The 24,762-nt window shown below is 41.3% G+C and overlaps 2 protein-coding genes across 2 annotated transcripts in view; one reads left to right on the top strand and one right to left on the bottom strand.

Annotated features, from left to right (window-relative positions):
• Positions 1-21,543, top strand: part of fbn2b (fibrillin 2b) — a 61,945-nt gene extending 40,402 nt beyond the window's left edge. Inside the window, exons 15-65 of the mRNA XM_079349654.1 lie at positions 28-150; positions 627-902; positions 1,006-1,059; positions 1,143-1,268; positions 1,943-2,068; positions 2,344-2,463; positions 3,518-3,655; positions 4,074-4,124; positions 4,312-4,437; positions 4,560-4,787; positions 5,031-5,156; positions 5,264-5,392; positions 5,561-5,686; positions 5,914-6,039; positions 6,182-6,304; positions 6,552-6,677; positions 6,935-7,060; positions 7,305-7,427; positions 7,555-7,677; positions 8,011-8,136; positions 8,230-8,352; positions 8,689-8,811; positions 9,129-9,290; positions 9,388-9,456; positions 9,622-9,747; positions 9,889-10,014; positions 10,158-10,307; positions 10,409-10,480; positions 10,573-10,698; positions 11,635-11,760; positions 12,473-12,598; positions 12,750-12,866; positions 13,211-13,339; positions 13,461-13,580; positions 13,735-13,860; positions 14,097-14,249; positions 14,357-14,422; positions 14,542-14,667; positions 14,877-14,996; positions 15,092-15,214; positions 15,380-15,511; positions 15,604-15,729; positions 15,839-16,045; positions 16,313-16,438; positions 16,637-16,759; positions 17,092-17,208; positions 17,346-17,474; positions 17,614-17,733; positions 18,149-18,380; positions 18,472-18,628; positions 18,712-21,543. Coding sequence (XP_079205780.1) covers positions 28-150; positions 627-902; positions 1,006-1,059; positions 1,143-1,268; positions 1,943-2,068; positions 2,344-2,463; positions 3,518-3,655; positions 4,074-4,124; positions 4,312-4,437; positions 4,560-4,787; positions 5,031-5,156; positions 5,264-5,392; positions 5,561-5,686; positions 5,914-6,039; positions 6,182-6,304; positions 6,552-6,677; positions 6,935-7,060; positions 7,305-7,427; positions 7,555-7,677; positions 8,011-8,136; positions 8,230-8,352; positions 8,689-8,811; positions 9,129-9,290; positions 9,388-9,456; positions 9,622-9,747; positions 9,889-10,014; positions 10,158-10,307; positions 10,409-10,480; positions 10,573-10,698; positions 11,635-11,760; positions 12,473-12,598; positions 12,750-12,866; positions 13,211-13,339; positions 13,461-13,580; positions 13,735-13,860; positions 14,097-14,249; positions 14,357-14,422; positions 14,542-14,667; positions 14,877-14,996; positions 15,092-15,214; positions 15,380-15,511; positions 15,604-15,729; positions 15,839-16,045; positions 16,313-16,438; positions 16,637-16,759; positions 17,092-17,208; positions 17,346-17,474; positions 17,614-17,733; positions 18,149-18,380; positions 18,472-18,628; positions 18,712-19,089 — 6,878 coding nt within the window. The 3' untranslated portion in view covers positions 19,090-21,543. The remainder of the gene's footprint in view (positions 1-27; positions 151-626; positions 903-1,005; positions 1,060-1,142; positions 1,269-1,942; positions 2,069-2,343; positions 2,464-3,517; positions 3,656-4,073; positions 4,125-4,311; positions 4,438-4,559; positions 4,788-5,030; positions 5,157-5,263; positions 5,393-5,560; positions 5,687-5,913; positions 6,040-6,181; positions 6,305-6,551; positions 6,678-6,934; positions 7,061-7,304; positions 7,428-7,554; positions 7,678-8,010; positions 8,137-8,229; positions 8,353-8,688; positions 8,812-9,128; positions 9,291-9,387; positions 9,457-9,621; positions 9,748-9,888; positions 10,015-10,157; positions 10,308-10,408; positions 10,481-10,572; positions 10,699-11,634; positions 11,761-12,472; positions 12,599-12,749; positions 12,867-13,210; positions 13,340-13,460; positions 13,581-13,734; positions 13,861-14,096; positions 14,250-14,356; positions 14,423-14,541; positions 14,668-14,876; positions 14,997-15,091; positions 15,215-15,379; positions 15,512-15,603; positions 15,730-15,838; positions 16,046-16,312; positions 16,439-16,636; positions 16,760-17,091; positions 17,209-17,345; positions 17,475-17,613; positions 17,734-18,148; positions 18,381-18,471; positions 18,629-18,711) is intronic.
• Positions 21,544-21,608: 65 nt separating this feature from the next.
• Positions 21,609-24,280, bottom strand: LOC306827681 (cortexin-1-like). The gene has a single exon (XM_079349657.1). The coding sequence runs from the start codon at positions 23,569-23,571 to the stop codon at positions 23,278-23,280; it is 294 nt and encodes a 97-aa protein (XP_079205783.1). The 5' UTR covers positions 23,572-24,280; the 3' UTR covers positions 21,609-23,277.
• Between the last annotated feature and the right edge of the window lie 482 nt (positions 24,281-24,762).

Below are 24,762 nucleotides of genomic sequence, written 5' to 3'. Positions count from 1 at the left end.
GATTTCTCCTCTTGCCCACACCTCCAGATCATGACGAGTGTGCCACTACCAACATGTGTCTCAATGGCATGTGCATCAATGAGGACGGCAGCTTTAAGTGTATCTGCAAACCTGGCTTTTCTTTAGCCCCCAACGGACGCTACTGCACTGGTATGAATGATTTATATCATGCAAACAGAGACCTCATGTCGAGGGGAAAATAAGGGGCCTTCAAAACAGTTTTGATTTATTTGCTGTTCATTGAAATCCTGTAGACCTCCTTTTGACCTGGTATGTGCACATTTTCGTTTTAGAAGTTAGACTGTTTGTGAGATCCCTTAGGTGCACAACACTCAATCGGAATGTTTACAGAGAGAGAGAGATGTATTTATGTCTGTTTGAAAGCTTTGAGAGCAGCTGACATTCCATTTTGGTCACACCATAACAAAAACATTAGAGGCGCAAAACCCAAATACTTCCAATAATACTTCCCATGATGTGATAGCTAAGAATATAGAACATTTTAAAAGGCATAATTTGTATATTTATTGTCTGAAGCAATCTCTGGATACATCAGAACACACATCTGACTTAGCTCATAAACTTAATCCAACATGTGTTGTGTGCATTTTCCCTCTCTTCATCAGACATAGATGAGTGTCTCACACCTGGCATTTGTATGAATGGCCGCTGTATCAATTCTGAGGGCTCCTTCCGCTGTGAGTGCCCTCCAGGCCTAGCTATTGATGTAGATGGGAGAGTGTGTGTGGACACACACATGAGAACCACCTGCTACGGTGCCATAAAGATGGGCACGTGTTCGAGGCCCTTCCCTGGTGCAGTGACCAAGTCTGAGTGCTGCTGTGCAAATCCTGAACACGGCTTTGGAGAACCGTGCCAACCCTGTCCCTCCAGAAACTCAGGTAAAAATATTTTAATATTACTTTTTATTTAAATTCTTGCAGACCCTTGTTATAAAGTCACAGAAAATTAATTGTTTTGTTTTTTTTACATGTGTTTTTAAAGCTGAGTTCCAGGCTGTCTGCAGCAGTGGTATTGGTATTACAGCTGATGGCAGAGGTGAGTACGTCCATCCATGACGTTAATGTACTGTTGAGAAACATGTATAAGTGTTTATATAAATATTTCTTGTCTTCTTTTAGATATCAATGAGTGTGCTCTGGACCCGGAAATATGTCAGAATGGCATCTGTGAGAACCTGAGAGGAAGCTACCGCTGCATCTGTAACATTGGTTACGAGTCTGACACCAGTGGCAAGACCTGTGTTGGTAAGGTTTGACAACACCCTCATTTAAAAGCACATTTCTGTCAATATGTGAAACTCTCTTTCTTTCTGTTAGAAGAGGGCAGCTATAAGTGGCACAAGTCAATGTAAAGACATTAAAAAATTAGAAATTAAATAACAGAATAATATTTGTATTAAATGTTGTCCACCATAAAACTCTGGAACTGACATCAACCCAATATCTTGATCTGAAGTTAGCCTCACATTTGGATTAGACATCAATTTAACACATTTCACATTGGGATTTGATGGCAGTTCACAATGTTATTCTGACATCAATTTTACATTTTGGGATTTGATCTTTGCCCAAAAGTGACATTAGAGTTAAGGTTAACATCACCATCCAATGTCAATTCAACATTGATATTTAACATAAGGCCAATGTCCAGATAAATAAAATTAATAAAAAGTTGGAATTTTAATGTCATATCAAGACTGTGATTTGACATCAGTCTGATTTAGGGATTCAAAGTCAGCCCAACGTCAGGATTTCATGTCATCCCAACGTCATAATGTGACATCAAGCTAGCATTGGGGTAGTTACACTGTAGCAAAATATATAATAAAATAGCAATTGGAACAATTTATTTCGATTTTTACTGGTTAAAACTTTACTCTTCTCTAATTCCTTCTTTTCCTTCCCTCACCTCACTGCAGACATCAATGAGTGTCTGGTGAACCGTCTGCTTTGTGACAACGGCCTGTGCAGAAACACTCCTGGCTCCTACACCTGCTCATGTCCTAAGGGATACGTCTTCAAACCTGAATCAGAGACCTGCGAAGGTATCCTCACAAACACACATTCTCTCTGACACGTAAAATCCACTCAACTGTGCGTGCTGAATGACATCCACATGTGTTTTGTAAATTTTACTGACAATCAAGGTCATTATGCAGTGACATTATTGCCAGATGTGTTGCTATTTTCCAGTAAACATGTGGCTTTTGGGGAAAAGACAAACACACATTCATTGTTTTTTTCCTGCTGAATACGGATGATGATCCATTTGAATCAGCCCTCTCAGCCCTGACCCAAGGTGTGTTTGCACATGTTTCAGATATCAACGAATGTGAATCCAGCCCGTGCATCAATGGAGCATGCCGTAACGTGGCTGGGTCCTTCAACTGCGAGTGCACACACGGCAGCAAGCTGGACTCCACTAATACCATCTGTGTGGGTAAGACATCACTCCTCTAAAATGCCTGGAAATTAGAGAAGCACTGGGGGACTGAGAAACAGCTCTGGTGAGATAATCACACACACTTAGGGACAAGTGTCAATGGGAAATTGTTGTGACAAGAGTCTTTTTGTGTAATCATCCTAATCCTGGTGTACTCTCTATTTTGTAAACAATCCTTTTCAATGGCTCAGGTATTGAGGAGCCTTGCAGAGACTTTATGAGCCACAGATGTTGGGCACAAATGTACACACAGAATGATATTGAATAAATTCTTCCATGAATTGCCGTGGTGTTCACGGAGATTGTTGAATTTCATAGAGATCATTGTCAGATTCAAAATGACATTTGGTATGTAAAGCCCTCTGCAAAGGATTAATAGTCCGAGTTAGTTTTTCAGGGAAATCATTCTGAGAAAGCTCCATGATAATACAGAACACTGAATACAGATGTTATTGTTAGTGGAAGGGAAAATGAGTCATTAAATAAATACTCATATATAAGCAAGAGCTTGCTCTGTCAGAGATCCACAAATTCCTCTGGCTTGGTTCATTTCTGTGTTTTTTTTATTAGTCGATCGCTCAGCAGGGGAAGAAAGGGAAAGTAAATTGTAGCATTGTTGTTGGGTGGTCTAGTAGTTTAAGGGAAAAGGTGTCTGTTATGACTCACTCTTACAGTTTGACTCTTACAAATGGAAAAGCGCAAGATTTAATGTCATGTAATGGGTCTTAATCAGCTCTTGTTAGAGACAGAGGTTTTATTTCATTCAGTAGCGTTAAAGGAGACATGGTGATTTTTTGTGCATTCGGTTACCAGAGTTAAATGTACTTGACATTTTGTCCTCCAGAGGTGATGTGGATTCATGTTATGATGGGTGAATCTGTAAATCTTCTTGTCCACTTTAAAATAAAAAAAACAGCCTCATGTTTCATTAAGAAAGAACTACAGACAATGTTTGTGTGGATTGAGAAAATGTAGCAACCACATATTACTAACTGTTTATACAAAACAGGGTTATAATTTTTTTTTTCCTGTTGCTGTGTCTGCACCACAGACAGCATGAAGAGCACCTGCTGGCTGACAATACAAGACAACCGCTGTGAGGTGAACATTAACGGAGCCACGCTGAAGTCTGAGTGCTGCTCCACACTGGGAGCCGCCTGGGGAAGCCCATGTGAACCCTGTGAGATCGGTGAGTACACTCACATACAAACGCAAATGCTGCTACTTATTTTTTTTCAGTGTTAAAGTATTTTTATTCTGACCATTACCATTAAGACTTTAAGTGGCACCCCACAATTGTGACACTTAGACAAACCTTAAAATTAACTTTGATGATTGTTTAACAATCAAGTTAATTGTTTTTTTTCTTAATCAATACATACAGGTGATAATAATTACATTAATGTTATACGTATAATGATAAGATAATATTAAAGCAGTGTTAATCCATCATCTAAAAGGATGGAGGAGCAAATAAAGTCACATTTCAGGTTTTGTAGATATTTTTTGCTGCTTTGGTAAAGAAAACCCATAAACCTGACTTCACTTGCCGTGCTTATACATAGAATTTCTTTGTTACATCCCTAAATCTTCTTATGTCTCCTCAGACAAAGCCTGCTCTCGAGGGTTTGCTCGTATGAAGGGCCTTGTGTGTGAAGGTAAGAACATTTAATAAGTTAATGAACGGTGACCAACCTTCATCGCCTCCATGAAGTCATTTAATCTTTTTGTCCTTGTAATGTGCCTTTATGTTCTCCCTATAGACTTCATGCACAAAAAGTATGTGCATGTCTGTGTGTGTTCCACCTTGTAATCATGGTTCTTAAAATGTCCCGCTCTCCACAGACATTAATGAGTGTGAGGTGTTCCCTGGAGTGTGTACAAATGGCCGCTGCATGAACACCCAGGGCTCGTTCCGCTGCGAGTGTGCTGAGGGTCTGACCTTGGACAGTTCTGGACGCACATGTGTGGGTAAGAAAAATGAAGGACTGACATCTCACATCTCATTTATTATTATATAAAATGTTGTTAACGAAGCCTTTCAAAAGAAAAATCTCAACTGACCTTTGCCTTTTTATAACCAACTTTTCTAGATACACGTAGCGAGCAGTGCTTCATGAAGTGGCACGAGGATGAGTGCGGTGAGCCACTGCCGGGGAGATATCGCGTGGATATGTGCTGCTGTTCAGTGGGTGCTGCGTGGGGAATTGACTGTGAGGAGTGTCCCAAACCAGGCTCACCTGAGTATAGAACCATCTGTCCGAGAGGGCCCGGCTTTGCTAACAGAGGAGATATCCTGACTGGCAGAGCGTTCTATAAAGGTTCAAAGACTTTGATACTTTCTGAGTATTCAAGCTTTTACTGTTATTGATGTGTGACATCATATGGATGTAGATTGAGTCCATTTAGAAGCCTACTGTTATAGTATTCACAAGATCCTTAAAAGTCACATTTCTGTTAAATATAATCACTTGATTGTGTTATTACCCAGTAAATTTACTTCTGATATTTTTTAGGATCACAGTTCTTTTCATTTTATTTTAATTGAATGTCTTTCTTGACAGATGTAAACGAGTGTAAGGTTTTCTCGGGTCTCTGCACGCATGGAAATTGCCGGAACACGATTGGCAGTTTTAAGTGTCGCTGTAACAATGGTTTCGCTTTGACGGCTGAGGAGAGGAACTGCACAGGTATAAGAGAGGGAGAGAGGGATGGGGCTATTAATTTCATTAAAATCTTTCCATCGAGATCATAAAGAACTTGTTGAGTAAGCCCTTTGGCTGTCTTTTCATTTTAGACATCGATGAATGCCGTATCTCCCCCGACTTGTGTGGTCATGGATCCTGTGTCAACACACCAGGCAGCTTTGAGTGTGAATGCTTCGAGGGATACGAGAGTGGATTCATGATGATGAAGAACTGCATGGGTAAGTGGAGGCCATTCGCATTTAATAAAACAATATTTAATTGAAACACTTAGAAACATTGTTTGAATTGTTGTCCACAATATGAAATTTATGCTAAATGTTACCACTCACTTCTTACCTGTTGTCCTCTTTTTATTCATGTTCCTCTTCCTCTCTTCTTGCCTGTAGACATTGATGAGTGTGAGAGGAACCCACTGTTGTGCCGTGGAGGAACCTGCATGAATACTGAAGGCAGCTATGAGTGTGACTGTCCACCAGGACACTCACTCAGCACTGACGGATCTGCTTGTGAAGGTGGGCCACACAGCATACAGCACATACACACACATATGCCTTCACGACCACTCTTACATGGTTAAACATATCACAGTTGTCAAAGATATTTTCTCTGTTCGCCACTGGACCATTTAGCATCCATAAACTATAATATTGTCTCGTAATTATTTTATTTTTTTGTAATCATCACCCTGTGGTGAAATTCACTTCATCATGTATAATGCATGATTCTCCTTTCTTGTCAGATGTGAATGAGTGCCAACTGAGTGACAACTTGTGCAAAAATGGGCAGTGTGTCAACATGCCAGGAACCTACCAGTGCTCCTGCGACACCGGTTACCAGGCAACCCCCGACCGACAGGGCTGTGTTGGTGAGCACATCCATAATATTAAAACAAATGCTTGGTATTTATCAAATTCAATTGATTAATTCAGTTTCTTGCAAACACTCTGTTAATCATGCCAAATGAGACCTGGGTGCCGAAACTGTAATTGTGTGTGTTTTTTTGGCAGATATTGATGAATGTACCATAATGAATGGAGGCTGTGAGACCCACTGCACCAATTCAGAGGGTAGTTATGAGTGCAGCTGCAGTGAGGGCTACGCTCTTATGCCTGACCTCAGAACCTGTTCAGGTAATAAAAACTCAATATTTTTCATTATGTTTTCAAGTCTTTTCGCAAACACAAAAATGACCAATAAGTAAGTTTTATTTTTATACCACCTTACAAGAACTGACATCACAAAGTGCTTCACAGTGAAAGAGAGATATACAAACAATTTCACTAAGGCAGAGATAGACATATTTTGTCTACTAAACTGATCTTTTTTGGCACTGCTCCTATAGCCCCATTAAAACTGTATTTTTTGATTTGTCTTCAGATATTGATGAGTGTGAGGAGACTCCTGACATCTGTGACGGTGGCCAGTGTACCAACATCCCTGGGGAATACCGCTGTCTGTGTTACGATGGCTTCATGGCTTCAATGGACATGAGGACATGTATTGGTGAGAAAAAAAAGACACTTTCAGTTTGATTGTAACTTTGTAAACATAAGTGTCTTTAGCTTTGCACATGTTTAAAACTATTCCCTCTGTTTGTATTTTTTAAAATTCTGTTTTTGCCTGTCACATTAACGTATTTATTCCATCTCTCTGACCTGACCTATTGGATTTTGCCTGTCAATCTTATTTTTCTGTGGCTCCGATCTCATAAAGCCAGAATATTCTCTTATTATTGTGTCTGTCCATCTTCTTCACCCCAGATGTTAATGAGTGTGACTTGAACCCAAACATCTGTCTCCACGGCGACTGCGAGAACACGAAAGGATCCTTCATCTGTCACTGTCAACTGGGATACTTTGTCAAGAAAGGATCCACAGGCTGCACAGGTACACACACACACTGAGCTATCTGTGACATGTCTGTGTGAGGCCTGGTCCCCTGGGTGTTTACTATATGAGTGGAGTGTTGAGACGGGTCAGCGATGCATACAGTAGTTCCAGGTCTAACATTTTTAAAAGGATAATTAATTCATCACCTAGTTTGTTTTGCATAAAATTTAAAGGGACACAGCCAGTACAAAAATGTATGCATCTGTCTATTTATTAACTACAAATGTTCATATCTAACCAGATGTTGATGAGTGTGAGATCGGAGCTCATAACTGTGACATGCATGCTGCCTGCATCAACGTGCCTGGCAGCTTTAAATGTCGCTGCAGAGATGGCTGGGTGGGAGACGGCATCAAGTGTGTGGGTGAGTACATTGCAGAATACCTTTTTCTAAAATGAAACACAATGCAAATACTTTTTTTTCCTTAAAGAAGTTGAAGGATTTTTGCCAGATTTATCATCACACGTTGGTTTTCACTCTGTTCCTGCAGATCAGGACGAGTGCTCGGCAGAGGACCACAACTGTAACCCCAATGCAGACTGCGTCAACACACCAGGATCCTACAGGTGTACCTGTAAAGAGGGCTTCAATGGAGACGGATTTTCATGCTCTGGTAAGATGGCTGAAACTTGTTTAATAATTGCAAACTCTTTGGGGTCGCTGGTGGCGCAGCGGCAGTGCGCGCGACCCCATGTATTGAGGCTCAGTCCTCGCGCGCGGGCGGCCCGGGTTCGCGTCCAGCCTGTGGCCCATTTCCCGCATGTCTCTCCCCACTCTCTCTCCCTGATTTCCGACTCTATCCACTGTCCTCCCTCTATAATAAAGGCATAAAAGCCAAAAACAAATCTTTAAAAAAAAATAATAATAATAATTGCAAACTCTACGGGGTGTGCAGTGAGCTTCATGGACATTTAATTTAATAATGTACTGGTTGTGTTTGTGTCAGACATGGACGAGTGTGCAGACAACGTGAACCTGTGTGAGAATGGCCAGTGTCTGAACGCTCCAGGAGGCTATCGCTGCGAGTGTGAGATGGGCTTCACTCCTACAGAAGACAGCAAGGCTTGTCAAGGTGCTGCACTTAGTCTGGTCTTTATTATTTATATATCTTTCCATTGTGTTGTTAACTAACATTTTTCTCTCCTTTTGCACTCTTTTGCCACAGACATCGACGAGTGTAACTTCCAGAACATCTGCGTGTTTGGAAGTTGTCAGAACCTTCCGGGGATGTTCCGCTGTGTGTGTGATGACGGTTATGAACTTGACCGCAGTGGAGGGAACTGCACCGGTTAGTGGCGCTCTTCCACAATAGCTCCATTATCACATAGTTCAGACACAGAGTGGACTAAGGGCTCTTCTGCTGTATCTTGATAACATCCTTCAATTATCATTAAAAGAGATCCAAGTAAAGCTATCTAAACACATCTGTTTTTCTCTTCTTAGTATTTGTGCAGTTTACCCTGAAATCACTTATTTGTGACTAACATTTGAGGAATATGAAGTATAAAAGTAGTTCATATGTTATGGCTGCATACAAAATAAGCTGATTAGACGTGATGAAGAGGTCTTTTATACTGTATGTTGTAAATGGCTGATCTCTTGTTTGTCTCATTGTGTGCTACAGACATTAACGAGTGTGCGGACCCTGTAAACTGCATCAATGGGCTGTGTGTAAACACTCCAGGGAGCTATCTGTGTAACTGCCCAGCTGACTTTGAGCTTAACCCCACTGGAGTGGGCTGCGTGGGTGAGTCACATTTAAAGCTTGCAAGTTTTAATCTATTACAGGATAAAACCACATGTTTTAGAGAATTGCAGGTTTTCATGAAGGAGACAAATATTTTACTTCATTAGCCTGGTCCGGAGCAAGTAATTCCATTATTCAAATCTTAAACTGAAGAAGTTGCTATAATTATGAACTTAAAGCTAACATTAGCTTCATGCCTAGTGAACCCTCTTGGTGTCAGTAGCAGAGAAAAGATTAATCTTCCTCGCATGTGTTTAAAATGCTGTTTGTGGAAGAAAAGAAGAATTGTATTCATAAGCAAAATTTGCCTTTCGCAGATACCCGTGTTGGGAACTGCTTCCTGGATATCCTTGCACGCGGCGATGGAGGAATTTCCTGCAGCGCTGAGATTGGAGTAGGCGTGACCAGAGCTTCCTGTTGCTGCTCCCTGGGAGGAGCCTGGGGAAACCCCTGTGAACTTTGCCCGGCCCCTAACTCAAGTAAGCGCCAAAGGACCTCAGAAAATCAGTGTCTTCTTCTAAAATGCATACCTGTGTTTCATAGTTAAAACCTTCCATTTCTGTGTCTTGTGCATAGCGGAGTATAAGACTCTTTGTCCAGGAGGAGAGGGATTCAGACCAAACCCCATCACTGTTATCCTGGAAGGTAAACCGTTCTACCTTTTTCCATCCTCTTGTTAAATTAGCAAATGAAGCTGCATTTGATCAGTAAGAAAAACATTCACCTTTGTATTCTGTTGCAAATGCAGTTGAACATAAAATCAATACAATAGTGACAGTAATGGTTCTAACTATTTGGCTTCCTCTTTAGATATTGATGAGTGCCAGGAGCTGCCAGGTCTCTGCCAAGGTGGAAACTGTGTCAACACCTTTGGCAGTTTCCAGTGTGAGTGCCCAGCAGGCTACTATCTCAATGAGGAGACTCGCATCTGTGAGGGTAAGACCTGAAATACAAGCAGCATGTGACACATTTATTTATTTGACCTGTATTCAAACCAAGTGTGAGAAGTCAACACGGAAAATTCAAACAATCTTGCTTCAATTTTTTCATAATTTGTCATCATATCTTTCCATGCAGATATCGATGAGTGCACAACCCACATTGGGATCTGTGGACCTGGTACTTGCTACAACACTCTGGGTAACTACACCTGTGTATGCCCCCCTGAATACATGCAGGTCAACGGAGGAAACAACTGCATGGGTGAGATGACACGACACATACACTCACAAAACATTCATCATGTCTTCCAAATGTGCATGTCCAAACTAAATTATGATTTAAAATGGCATTTTTTTAAAGTGCTATCTCTGAGATTTTTGATTGTCTTCCTCTTCTTAATGCAGACATGAGGAAGAGCGTGTGTTACCGTAACTTCAATGACACGTGTGAGAACGAGCTGTCCTTCAATATGACCAAGAAGATGTGCTGCTGTGCCTATAACGTGGGAAAAGCCTGGAACAAGCCGTGTGAGGCCTGTCCCACTCCAGCTACCTGTGGGTGTCACTTCATGTTCTAAAACAATTATAAGCACTCAGTTTAAACACAGGAGCACACTATGATTTTCACTGAGTGTTTTCTGTTCTGTCTGTTTCAGCTGAATACCAGCTACTGTGTGGTAATCAGGCTCCTGGTTTTATTATTGACATCCACACTGGCAAGCCAATTGGTGAGTTTATTACAACAATAAAACTGGTATGTTACAGATTATAACCTCTACACATTCACATTCACAACATTCTGTTGTGTTGTTTCGCTCAGATATCGATGAGTGCAGGGAGATCCCCGGTATCTGTCAGAATGGAGTGTGTATCAACCAGATCGGAAGCTTCCGCTGTGAATGTCCAATGGGCTTCAGTTACAACAACATACTGCTCATTTGTGAAGGTAAACCCATTTTGTGAAGGTCCTAAATTAATGTTTTCTTCAGACTCACTCTTCCTCTTCCTTTGTGAGGGGCACAATTCTGGTAACTAACGACACTCACTTCTATGAGCAGTTAAAAAAAATCTCAAATCTCTTTGTCCCTGTCCCCCAATCATTGCATACTAAAGGTCACATACACTGGAAACAAATATATAATTTCTGCTACCATAAACCCGTGATACAATTTCTGCACTAAATCTGTCATACATGCTTATACATTCATACACACAAACACACACACACACACACACACACACACGCATATAGACACTTACAAGCAGTCCACTCTGTGGTGTCAATGCTTCCTTTTACACATAAATATAATAATAATTGGGGCGGCAGTAGCTCAGTCTGTAGGGACTTGGGTTGGGAACCGGAGGGTCGCCGGTTCAAGTCCCTGCACGGACCAAGTCTGGAAACTGGTCTGGTAGCTGGAGAGGTGCCAGTCCATTTCCTGAGCACTGCCGAGGTGCCCCTGAGCAAGGCACCGAACCCCAAAACTGCTCTGGAGCGCTCGCTGTGGGCAGCCCCCTCACTCTGAGACCTCTCCATTAATGCATGTCACTAGAACCCTGTTTGTGCATGAGTGTGTATCTCGGCCTATGTGTGTGTTAGACAGAGTGTAAAAACTGAATTTCCCCTCGTGGGATTAATAAAGTGTAAATTATTATTATTATTATAAACAATACCCTTGTTACATCAAGTATACTTTCTCTGAATGGGAGCGCCTGGCTCAACATTCTGTCCTCAACAACCTGCCAACAACTGTCTTTTGTATTAGATACAAAACGGAGCTGTTGTGTTTTCTCTCCTGCTGTCCACAAGCTGACTGCCTGCTCTGAGCAGACAGTAATGGAGCCTGTGACGGATGTCTCCTGTTTCTCTCTCCCTTTGCAGATATTGATGAGTGTAACAGTGGGGACAACCTGTGCCAACGCAACGCTAACTGTATAAACATTCCTGGCAGCTACCGCTGCGAGTGCTCCCCGGGCTTCAAACTGTCTCCCAACGGAGCCTGTGTGGGTGAGTACAACCTGTATGACAAATCTTATTGGGGTGTCCAAGTGTTAAAGTAGCTGAGAGGTCATATTGAATGTGTTGGTGATGTGAGGAAAATATAAAACATGGAACCTGTTGAGTATTAGTTATTAAATGTATGAACAGTAGACCATCACATTACTGCTCAAGATTTGTCTACTTCTATTCTTTTTTTTAAGGTTTATTTTTGGCCTTTTTAGCCTTCATTGGATAGAAAAGTGGATAGATCAGAAGGTGGGGAGAGAGAGAGAGAGAGAGTGGGGACGGAAATGCGGTAGGGTTGCCATGGGTCGGACGCAAACCCGGGTCACCCACACGAGGACTGTTGCCTCGATACATGGGGACGCACGCAGTGCCACTGCACCACCGGCTTCCCCTTGTCTACTTATATTCTGAAAGAAAAGAGAACACATGGGTCATCTACACAAAATACCAACACATAAGAAACTATTCAAACAGACGAGGGACCTAGAAACCAGGAAACACATGAGAGAATTAAACCAAAGATTCTATAAATAGGAACGAAATGTGCACTGGGTAATAAAAAGCATACAACAGAAGCATGACACGTTTTAGATTTCTGCATACAACAAGCGACAAACAGCTGCGAAGCTGGCAGATTCATCCAGATTTAATTTTTGAATCTATCACATTATATTTGTTTTAATGTATTCATTTGTTTCTTGATCTTTTACAGACCGCAATGAGTGCCAGGAGATTCCAAACGTGTGCAGCCACGGAGAGTGTATTGATACCCAAGGAAGCTATCGCTGTCTCTGCCAAAACGGCTTCAAGGCTACTGCTGACCTGACCATGTGCATGGGTGAGGCGCACCCTCTAAACCAAACCTACATACAGTACTGTGCAGGATCTAGCACTGCAAAGTCACATTAGCCATATAATGCACACCTTTTATATTTGACTGCTCTTGATATCTCACCATTCTCAATGTTGCTATTCCTTTTTGTATCCAGATATTGACGAGTGTGACAGACAGCCGTGTGGTAATGGAACCTGTAAAAACACCGTGGGATCATATAACTGCCTTTGCTTTATCGGATTTGAGCTCACACACAACAACGACTGCATGGGTAAGAATAAACGTTTGTTCTGCTCAAAAATAAAAGTCAACAGTGTTTTCTTTAAGATGTTGACTTTTGATGTTGAATTTATTTTATTTGGACTGCATTTCATAAAACTGTCTTATACTTTTCCTTGGCTTTAGAGGGCAACATCTCAAACTGTTAAGATTGTATTTTTTTTTTTACTTTGGCATTTTAATGAAGAAAATGATACATAAGCCACCTTTAACAAACTTCTGTGATGCCAGGAAAACCACATTTCTTGAATCTGTTTGCTTTTGCTGCCAGTGGATATACACAGTTATAGAAATTTTCAGAGTCCTAATCCTCTCAATGTTTACTTTACAATACAGACATAGATGAGTGCAGCTCCCTTCAGGGCCAAGTGTGCAGGAATGGACAGTGTATCAATGGACTGGGCTCCTTCCAGTGTCTCTGCCATGAGGGCTATGAGAATACTCAGGATGGGAAAAACTGTGTCGGTAAGTTAAAATATCAAAAGTAAGCACATTATGGGACTTCAGGAATTGATACTGTGCAGTTATTCTGACTATCAATGGGAAGAACACTTGCATTCTCTGATCTATACTTTTTTTTTCACAGATATCAATGAGTGTGTAAGTCTGCCCGGCACCTGCTCTCCAGGAACTTGTCAGAATCTCGATGGGTCTTTCAGATGTATTTGTCCTCCTGGATATGAGGTTCAGAATGACCAGTGTATAGGTAAAAAGCAAATAAGCACACACATACGAGGCCAGATTTAGAAATAATAAAAACGGAGGAAGAAAAAAAAAAGTCCTGTTAAACACCTTTTATTAAACATCAGCAATCAGGGAAAATTTGGCACTCACCTTTTTTTTTTACCACCTCCTCACAGATATCAACGAGTGTGAAGTGGAGCCCAACATCTGTCAGTTTGGCACCTGCACCAACACCCCAGGCAGCTTTCAGTGCACATGTCAGCCAGGCTTCGTTCTCTCTGACAACAAACGACGCTGCTACGGTGAGAGAAGCTTTTAGCGAAGTGTATTCCACAGCAGACACTGCTGATGTATGAATGATGTGTGAATCGTATAATCTGACACATTTTGTGTCCCCAACCAATGCAGTGCTGGAAGCTTTTGTCTTTGTTAGTCCCATGATTTAAATTTGTTAACATCATTCTACAGAAAAACTCGCTATTTTGTGCATCATTGCTTGTTTTTTTTTTCATTATATATATTTTTTGTTTTACAACAGATACAAGAGAGAGTTTCTGTTTCACCAAGTTCGAGGCCGGAAAATGCTCCGTTCCCAAAGCTTTCAACACCACGAAGGCCAAGTGCTGCTGCAGCAAGATGCCTGGTGAGGGCTGGGGACTGCCCTGTGAGCTGTGCCCAAGAGAGGTCGAGGGTGAGTAACACAGAGACACACAGAAACACAGAAAGTTGGACTTATGATATTCACATGAACATATTTCTGTTAAAAAATTAAACTGACCTTTACTGATGTGTCCTCAGCTGCGTTTGACACTCTTTGTCCCTATGGTCATGGAGCACTGCCTGGACCAGGTGACGCTCGCCAAGGTGAGCTTCCCAGAATAGATTTTGAAAAGAGAACATTTCTCTTGAATGTAGTAAGTGGTCTCGAAAAAAAATTCTAGAAATCTTGGAAAATGACACAAATCCTCTCTTGCCCTCTTTAGATTTGAACGAGTGCCTAGATAACCCAGGTATCTGCCAAAATGGTATCTGCATCAACACTGATGGCTCGTTCCGTTGTGAATGCCCCTTCGGATACAACCTGGATTACACTGGAGTCAACTGTGTTGGTAAGATTTATCTGACATTTCGTAAATAAGCTAATTATTTAATCAGTCAGTGAAACTGGACTTGGAACAAGACCTTTCAAAGTAATTTGGGGTATTAATATGCTTTTCTATGGAGTGCTTTTAATACTCAGCTTAGCTTACATTCCACATGAATATTTTATTGGTTGTAATTAAGTCTGGGTTCTTCTGCGGCTTTCTCCCCTCTCCAGACACTGACGAGTGTTCCATAGGAAACCCGTGTGGAAATGGAACCTGCACCAATGTGGTGGGAGGTTTTGAGTGTTCGTGCCAGGAGGGCTTTGAACCTGGACCCATGATGACCTGTGAAGGTCAGTCATTCACACACTGACACTTCCATCACATCACATTTGAATCTCATTTTCTGCTTCATATACAATAATTGTGTATTACATCTTGTCGCCAGATATCAATGAGTGCTCCCAGAACCCTCTGCTGTGTGCCTTCCGATGTGTTAACACCTTTGGTTCCTATGAGTGTATGTGTCCTGCTGGCTATGTGCTGAGAGATGACCAGCGGATGTGCAGAGGTGAGAGGGAACACATTTTTCAAATGTCACTTTAAGCAGCTGAAGTCCTGTTGGTTTAGATTTTGCATTACTCATAAACTACTGGTTTGCTGTATTAATAAAAATCATGAATCAAATCAGGATTAAACTGTTTTAATTTTAGCTGCTCGTATTTTCACTCATTAGATCAAGACGAGTGTGCTGAGGGTCTGGATGACTGTGACTCTAAGGGTATGACCTGTAAGAACCTGATTGGTACCTTCATGTGTATCTGCCCTGTTGGCATGCAGCGCAGACCAGATGGAGACGGATGTATGGGTAAGTAAAAATGTTTCAGACAATATGGGAGCTGTTCTTCATCTGCTTTATTCTCTTCATCCTCTAATTTTTTTTGCTCTGCTCACTGGCAGACCTGAACGAATGTCGCGCTAAGCCTGGTATCTGTAAGAATGGGCGCTGTGTCAACACAATCGGAAGCTACCGCTGCGAGTGCAATGACGGTTTTGAGGCGAGCTCTACTGGAACTGAATGCATTGGTAAGATCATGTTTGCAGTCTGAATAATAAAGACATAGATGTGATGAATATTCTTATCCACTGCTAAGCATGAACAGTCCTCATGTTTTCCCGTCACTCTTTCCTTCAGACAACCGAAAGGGCTACTGTTATGCAGAGGTTCTGCAGACAATGTGCCAGCAGTCATCAACCAGCAGGAACAGTGTGACCAAATCTGAGTGCTGCTGTAACACAGGCCGAGGCTGGGGGTCACAGTGTGAGCTCTGCCCACTGCCTGGTACCGTGCAGTACAAAAAGATGTGCCCACTTGGACCTGGCTATACCACAGATGGTAGAGGTGAGTAGCACAGCAAGTGTTTTGAAAACATTCACCACTGTCATTTCAAGAAGTAGTAGCAAAAACTGGAGAAAAAAAAAGTTTCGGTTCATCAGTTTTCAGATTCAGATCTGAATCTGAATCTGAATCTGAAAACAAAATTAAAAAAAATTAATGCATCTGCAAGGGAGAGCTCCCTCAATCATGAAGAAATTAAATTAGACTGTGAGTCCTTTTTAAGTGCCTGTTTAAAGACCTGAGTGCTAAAATGTTTCTGTGCACCTTCAGATATCAACGAGTGTCAGGTGATGCCAGATCTGTGCAAGAATGGTCAGTGCATCAACAGCATCGGATCCTTCCGTTGTCACTGTAACGTGGGTTACAAAACGGACTTCACAGCAACCTCCTGTGTTGGTATGTCTGATTTCTTTCCTGTTGATACACTCTATTTTCACCAATGTGTTAAATTGCAAGATATTATGTATATATATTTTGTAGCTACTAAATATTGCTGCAGATGTTCACCACTTTATTGATAACTACTTACCTTATTTTCCATATGTGTGTGTGTGTGTGTGTGTGTGTGTGTGTGTGTGTGTGTGTGTATTACAGATATGGATGAGTGTGCTCTGTCTCCAAAGCCCTGTAACTTCCTGTGTAAAAACACAGAGGGCAGCTATCTCTGCTCTTGCCCCAGAGGATACAGTTTGCAGCCAGATGGAAAGACTTGCAAAGGTAGGAGGATATTTGATTTATTTGACCGTGGGTTATTTTACACCTTTACATGTTGTGTGGGGTTTGGTTTCAAGTGTACTTAGCTTAGGTTTAAAATGTCTGACTGTTTGTAAATGTTTTGTATTTTTGGGGGTATTTGCACATTCAAATCAAAGATATAGTTCTTCCATTTGCATGCATAAAGAAGCCATTAAAGTCGTTTCTATTCTCTACTTCTTGAAAAGCATTAGATAATACTGAATCTTTTGGATTGCAGTCTTCATAGTTTTGAGGTTTTAGACTTCATGTCCTCTATTTGTTTTTCTATTGTTGATTTTTTCTGTCTTTCGAAGATCTTGATGAATGCTCAACCAAGCAGCATAACTGCCAGTTCCTCTGTGTCAACACCATCGGAGGCTTCACCTGCAAGTGTCCACCTGGCTTCACACAGCACCAGACTGCCTGTATCGGTGAGTGCAAGGCTGACGAAGCTGTTACTCTGCACTTAACACATAGGGTTTTTTTTTTTTGCATCACAGAAAAAAAGGTAACTTTTGAAAAATAAAATCTTAATATTCACTTTCCCTTATTTCTGTTCTTTCTGCAGACAACAATGAGTGTTCAGCTCAGAGCAGTGCATGCGGTTCCCGGGCCTCTTGTGTCAACACTCCTGGTAGCTTCAACTGTGAATGCTCAAAAGGTTTCTCTTTGGACAACACCGGCATGGAGTGTGAAGGTTAGAGGACACAGTTATCATTTACTTTTTCATCTCCACAATCATGGAGACATGATGGTGTCCTGTTAAGGTGTTTGTAACAAAGGTGTAAACTAGTTTTACGGAATCAGTGAATGAACTTTCCTCTTTTTTTTTTCAGATGTGGATGAGTGTGGCAGTAACCATCGCTGTCAGCACGGCTGTCAGAACATGCTGGGAGGCTACCGCTGTGGCTGTCCACAGGGCTACGTGCAGCACTACCAGTGGAACCAGTGTGTGGGTGAGTTAGAGCAATCATCGTCAGAAGCATCAGTACATTACTGTGAATCATACATACAGTGTGTTATTTGAGAAGAATTTTACGTTTTCTGCTTTCATTTTTTATCGTGGCTGTTCAGAAAATAAAAGTTAGAGGGATCCTATCATGTTTTTAGGCCTTTTTTGTTTCTATCATTTAAAAAATGAACCAAACAGCTATTGATAACAATATAAAACACAATAGAATCAAACAGAAATTTGAGTCATTTCATGAAAGAATTTAAATGCACTTATCTCTTTGAATTATGTAAAAAATAGTCTTGAATTTTCATTCTTCAACATAATCATCACTTTAAACTTTCATTACTAAACATGACGAACTGTGCCATCTTCACAGACATCCCCCTGTTAATTTTTCATTTTTTTTGTCCCCATAGATGAGAATGAGTGTCAGGGCGCATCAGTCTGTGGATCTGCCTCCTGCTACAACACACTTGGCAGCTTCAAGTGTGTGTGTCCCTCTGGCTTTGATTTTGAGCAGAGCGGTGGCGGCTGCCAAGATGTGAATGAATGTAGCACAGGCAGCAACCCATGCATCTACGGCTGCTCCAACACCGATGGAGGCTACCTGTGTGGCTGTCCCGGAGGTTTCTACAGAGCCGGACAGGGGTAAGAGACAGGAAAGCATATAGGATGGATTCAAAAATATCCCGCGCCTCATTCTCAGCATACTAAAACTCACTTCTCATTTTCCATTAAGTCACTGTATAACAGGTTCAGGTTTCTCAGGCCAGTATGTGGAGGGTGAGGAGGACGACAGTCTGTCCCCTGAGGCCTGCTACGAGTGCAAGATCAATGGAGGAGGAGGAAAGAATGGACGACACAAACGAAATGCTGATGAAAATGAGATCCGAAAGGTACATGCTTCAATATTTTGTTATATAGTGTGTTTAGTTTCTGCGACCACATGTTTCACCGCCTCCCTTTCTCCTTACTGTAGGATCCAGAAGTGAGTATGGCTAGCGTGGACACCCAGGACTCCATCCACATGAACCTCTCTCTGTCCATCTTGCTAAACAAGGAGCCTCTGCTCGAGCTCCTGCCTGCCCTGCAGCCCCTGGAAAACCACATCCGCTACGTCATCACCCATGGCAATGCTAATGAACACTTCCGCCTGTTGGAGCGCCGTGATGGAAAAAGCGTTCTCCGGCTTGGCAAGAGGCCGCCCCCACCTGGAACCTACCGGCTAGATATCGCCAGCTTGCGGCTTTTCGGGCCTCGCAGACTACACCAGCTGGAAGAGCAGCATGACAGTGACTACCTACAAGGGGAGATAGGAGACGCCCTGCGCATCAAGCTCCTCATCCACCTGCACTGAGCTCAGATCGCGCTGGCGATCCTGTCTTGGACTGATTCGTAGAGCCTTTGAGTAATAACCTGCCCTTCTATCCTATAACTCCCCCCTTGCAGGACCATCCGCTCCAACAGGGAGTAATCAAGGGCTACTAAAGACTGAGTCAATCAGCCCAAATCTACCACCACTTTGTTACTGTTCATGTTATTATATGTTCATGTTTTGTGTTTTTTTTTCTACTCTGACTACATTTCCTTTTGCGCCCCTCCACATGTACCCGACCCAGCACTCATTTTCCACTGAGAGAGCCAGTGGGGTAGATACAAGAGAGGTGCTTCTATTCTTAGACCATCCACCCCCAAATTAATACAAAACGGCAGACAGATGGTTCACAAGTCCATGACGCACTGAAGCAGACAAGCAAGAGGGGTTTTTATTAGACATCAAGTGCTGAGAGTGGCCCAAACTGTCTTTAAGTAACAAGAGTGGTAGTATTTAAATCACAGTACAGTCTCTAGACAGATTTATTTTCCTTCAGTGTTATAAAGAAGTTATCTTCAGGCCCTAAAATAAAGGGGGGGGGGGGGCGGTTATAGTGGTCTAAGGACTTTGTCACCTCTCTTTAGTTTAAAAATATTACAACACTGGGGAACAAAGTTTGTCCACCCTCTCAGTATTGTAGTGTCATTTAATGTATTTGTGCTGTTTGAATAATGTAAACACAAAGGACTGCAACATTTACACAGAATTTCAGGTTCTTTAGTCCACAGCAGTCTGTTTTATAGCTGGATGCCAACCAATTTACAGATGAGAAAACAGCAAGCTGTGTTTCTCTGTTGTGACTGACTTCTGTCCTGTCTGCAAGACAGTGGCTAGCAGGGATTAACGTGTTTGCGTGTATGCGGTCATGTTTTGTTACCTCTCTCTCAGCATGGATTCCATGCTGCAATGTTGACTTAGAAACAAAAGAGGGTGCCAGAGTTGCTCAGCATCCATCATGAGCAGGGATCACAGCAGTAAGTAGCTCTTAGATTTAAAAGATGGTAGATCAGGTGACTTTTTAAAATCTTTGTAGGGGTTTCAGACCTCAGGTGCACTGATACTGGACATGAGAAACATCTCTTAAAAAATGAATCTGAATTCTTTTTCCATAGTCAGCTGTCAGAGGCTTGTAGCTTGTAGCTCATCCACGACTTCACCGTGGGCTTGATGTCTGAGACACACCTGATTACAGTAGCAAAGTCTCAAAGGTACATGACAAACCTGAGCTGCAACTAAAGGTTATGTATTTCAGTGTAAGGGCAAGCACAGGTAAACACCAAACCTCACAACAACAAAAAAACAAATGTCAGGTCATCTTTCATGATTTTTTTTCTCTCCAAGAGAAAAAGGGTGCTAGATAATACCATCTCTTATTCATGCTGTACAAAGAAAGTGCAGTCTTGAATCTGGATTGCAAACATGTTTTTTTTTGTTGGTAGGATTTATTGTTTTTGTTGTTTTGTCTTTTGTTTTGTCTCAGTGCTGATAAAGCAATATTATCAAACTTGCTTCTTGAAAATTAAATTGTATATTTTTAAGTGAACTGTATATGTTTTTTTTTAAATGTCAAGGCTGCCAAAAATACACAAAACCCAAGATTGAAGGCCTTAAGTGCTGGTGACTTTGTTCTGTTAAGAAGAAAATGATAATAAAAACGTAAATGCAGCATTGTATTTGGTAAGCCACTGATTTTACTATTTGGAGCCCAAACCATTAGTCAAATCAGCCCAAAGAAATCCAAAACTGTCAGACTTAAAGATAATTTACATTCCTTGCATCCATTTTTATGAAAGCTATGACTGACTGTTTAGTGAAAACAGAATGAATGCAAACTTTACCATCTTAAACTGAGATCTAAGGTGCTAAATTATCTTTTTCTCTTGACGATGCAAAGTTGCCGCACAGTCCCACAGCCAAGGCAATGTCTATAACACATAACAATTCTTCTAACCTGGGAACATTTGTATACTTTGTACCTATATTGTCAGTTTGTATTTTTTTCTTTTATTTTTCACGTTTAAAAAAAAAAAGCTGTGTGGCGTGTGCTTACTGTATCTCAGCTTCACTGTCAAACTTGAAACAATCATCATCTGCTTGCGTTGAAGTATGTGTTTATACATTATGGAATAAGGATCTTGCTGCAGTTGTTGAAATGTACACATTAACTTTCAAACTTTTTGCGACCAGATTCCAGCTAAAAGCTGAAATGACAATCATCTCGCCGCACATATAACAGCTGAGGATCTAAAAGTCAGTCAGCCATTGCGACAGATCTTTACATTTTCTGAAGAATCATCGTCTTTTTAAAGATAAAACCAAAGATTTCTCATACCAAATAGCAGTCAAAAGGCACCGAAATAGAGTGATTCACATCATATTGTAAACTTTTGTCTTGTGACAATAATGGCAATAAAGTATTGTGGGTTATATTTTTAAGTCTTGTGTCCTCAGTTTTCCTCTCTATGAAAAGTCTAACAAAAGTGAAACAAAGAGGATAAATTAGTAACCACTTTATTTCATTTCCAACTGAATCAATGTGGACGTTCACTGAGTCCACATATCTGTGGAAATTTAAGAAGGGAAAAACTTTTTTTATATTTTACAGATTCAACCAAGTGTATCAAAAACAAAGCTGATAGTCAGAAAAATGTACAATTATAAAACACAACAGAAAAGCAAAGCTACCTGCTTTGCCTCCTTCTAAGACATGGCTGCATGACTACCTCAAAAATCCACAATCTAAAGATTGTAACAGGGACAGAAAGATAGAAAAAAGACTCCCAAACACGAGTCAAGAATAGAAAAATAAAGCTTTTTTTTAAGGTTGCTGTTTGCTTCATCACCACACTTGGCAGGCTGACTAAAGCCAAGGACACAACCAGTGAACATAAACTCTACTTGCAGTAATTAGAGATTATATAGCTTCATTATGGCTTTTCCATTATAGACACAGAAACACGCAGAACTTACTCACAGAACATTGTATGGAGACATAAACTACCTGCCTAGGCTTTTTAAAAATGGATCTAATACTGCGGTGCTGCTTGAGGATCAGTCCACACAAAACATAAAACGATGGACAATGACTCATTAAAGGGTATCTGCGAAAGTGTAAACTCCTTAAGTTATGACTGTTTTCTGCATGTCGACTGAAATGATCAAATCCAGAGAGAAAAGGTGTTACAAGACATTTGATTGGAGACAACAGTAAATGATGGCATTCAATATGTCTTGTTAACATTACAGCTCCTTGACATAACCTTTAACTTAATAAATAATTATAATAATACCCATAGCAAGATAACTTGGCCTCAGCAAGGAATTAGCCTTCCTTGTTTGATTATGTAATGGACATTTAAGCCTCAATGCTGAAAGGTATGGAATAAACGAGTATACAGTGCTATGAACAAGTTAACAATCTTTAGCGAGCCATTAGCTGGCTTGTGTTTTCCTTAACAATGAGGGAATTTTCAGTTATATCATATAGCCATTACATGATCACTACTGAAGCCAAATAACATAATCTAATGATAGAAAATGTAAGATTAACTAGCCAGCGAGCGTTACCGTTAGCAAGTTGTGCAATGATGAGCTGTGAGGTTGTTGGATGCTAATGTAAGCTGCAGTTAAAGATTACATTTGCTTAAAATGTGCCTGATTTTACCTCCAGCTTTTGATTAACACAGCTGTTCTGAATTTATGATGGCATTTGACCTGGCAGCCATCTGTGATCTCAAAGGAAAATGGTCACCATGGGAATGTGGTGAATGGTGAGTGTTTGTGGTCCGTGTTTGTGGTCCTTCAAAAACCATAGTGTTTAAATCATGACAAGCCTTCGTTTGCAAAATGTAGCCCTAAAGTGATGTTGTGATGTGTTAGCATTTTGGACTAAATAGGTCAGGTTAAGGCAGCTGTGCAGCTCATTATTTGTCATTCAAGGTCCAACGTTTGCTCTGCTGTATGGCTCACTGAGATTCCAGTTGTCTGTGTTGAACCAGACCTGTTACAAATGGTCCTGCAGTCTCATAAAAATAGCTATACACAAACATTGGGAAAATATCCACCTTTAAGAGCATTCACAATATTTTTGTCAATTTTTAAACTAAATTAAACATTCTGTTTGCGTGATAAAATATCCCCAATTCTAAATCCTCTACAACAGTTACACTATTACACCAATGCATAATCAAACTGGCCCCTCTCCAGCCCCTCCTTGTGGTCAGTCCAGGATGATGCAGGCATGCGGCTGTAGGGGTCCAGCAGGATCCTGAAGCACCTGACCAGCAGGAAGACCAGGAAAAGCATGAGGAGACCTACGAAGGCCAAGGCGGTGCGCTGCTCAGTGTCAACCCCAACCAATGCCAGTGGGGGGCTGCTGCTGCTGCCACCGCCAGGACTGCCAGGGAGCGAGGAGCTGGCCGGGGACAGCAGCAACTCATAGTCAAGAGTGGGCACATCATTCATCCTCCACGGGACCTGAAGGCAAGGCTTACACACTGGTTGGATGTTTAGTGTATTGGGAGGATGTGTGGAGAGGGAAGAAAAGGTGTTTATCAGGGATAAGAGGCCAAGCTGGATACCTGGATGTGATTACAAGGCTTAATGAAAAGGTAGTCTAAAACTATTATTTTAATGAACCTGTTTGTTGGTTTAAGGTTCTATATCCTTATTAAGAACTAGATAAGTTAGCAGGTAGTAAACACATAAAAAGAACTATAATGGAATGTCACATCACATCTTCAGCTAGCTCGATTCTTTTGACAAATCTGGGTCAGTCAAAGTGAGACGACCTAGAAAAGCCCAACTCTAATATGCTCTGACAATGTGACAGACTCGCACACACAAACACTTTCCAATTATTATGCAATTGTTATGAAAATAACTGACTAAACAGTCTATTGTAGCTTTCTGGCTTACCTATTTGAGCTTCTTCTTTTTAAAGCATTTGTTGGGGCTGCTCTACAGCACCAGCTCTCATTCTAACTCAGACAGGACGTGCCGCTCCCTGCCTCCCACTAATGTAAACACACAAACACAGGTCCGACCCACAGTCAAGGTCAGTGTTCTCTATGGGAGACTATAGTGTGCAGATGGACTTCTAACACTCAATTTGGTATAGCTGTTAAAGTATGTCTCTAGGTGTGGCAACAGGGAGCCAAACCAAGGTGTTAAAACACAACAGAGGCCAACTTCAGGTGTCTGTATGAGTGTTTGTGTGTGGCTAATGGGATCAGAAGGTCAGTGAATCGATTGCCCTGAATATAAAACAGTGCTCATCACCTTAGCTGATGATGCTGGCTAAACGCAGCAATATCCCTTCTCACTTGATACGGAGGTTAGAGCTGTCAGCGGCGAATATAAATTGGTATGAGGTAACAAAAGAGTGTGAAGGATTTGACAAGGTGAGTTTGTGTTTATTTTCTAAGTGAAAATTATCTTCATCCAGATTTGATCTTCTGGGTACTGACAGAATCTGGTCATGCTCCAGCAGTCGTCTGTAGACGTGACAAAAGGGTGGATACCAGACGTAATGTAGTCAGAGAGTCCAGGGGAGTGAAAGCAGCTCCTTTTTAAATCACCACCTGAAAGAACAAGAGACACCTGGTTAGCATTATGTGCAAAAATGTCACCAATAAAGCTGTACTAAGAACATTT

The sequence above is a fragment of the Symphodus melops genome, assembly GCF_947650265.1.
Source record: "Symphodus melops genome assembly, chromosome: 8".
In the NCBI taxonomy this organism is placed as follows: domain Eukaryota; kingdom Metazoa; phylum Chordata; class Actinopteri; order Labriformes; family Labridae; genus Symphodus; species Symphodus melops.
The sequence above is the reverse complement of the archived record's forward strand: the minus strand, read 5'-3'. Positions and strand labels throughout refer to the sequence as shown.

Bases quoted from the DNA above. Each gene is read 5' to 3' on its own strand.
- LOC306827681 (XM_079349657.1), bottom strand. From the start codon at position 23,571: ATGAATGATGTGCCCACTCTTGACTATGAGTTGCTGCTGTCCCCGGCC.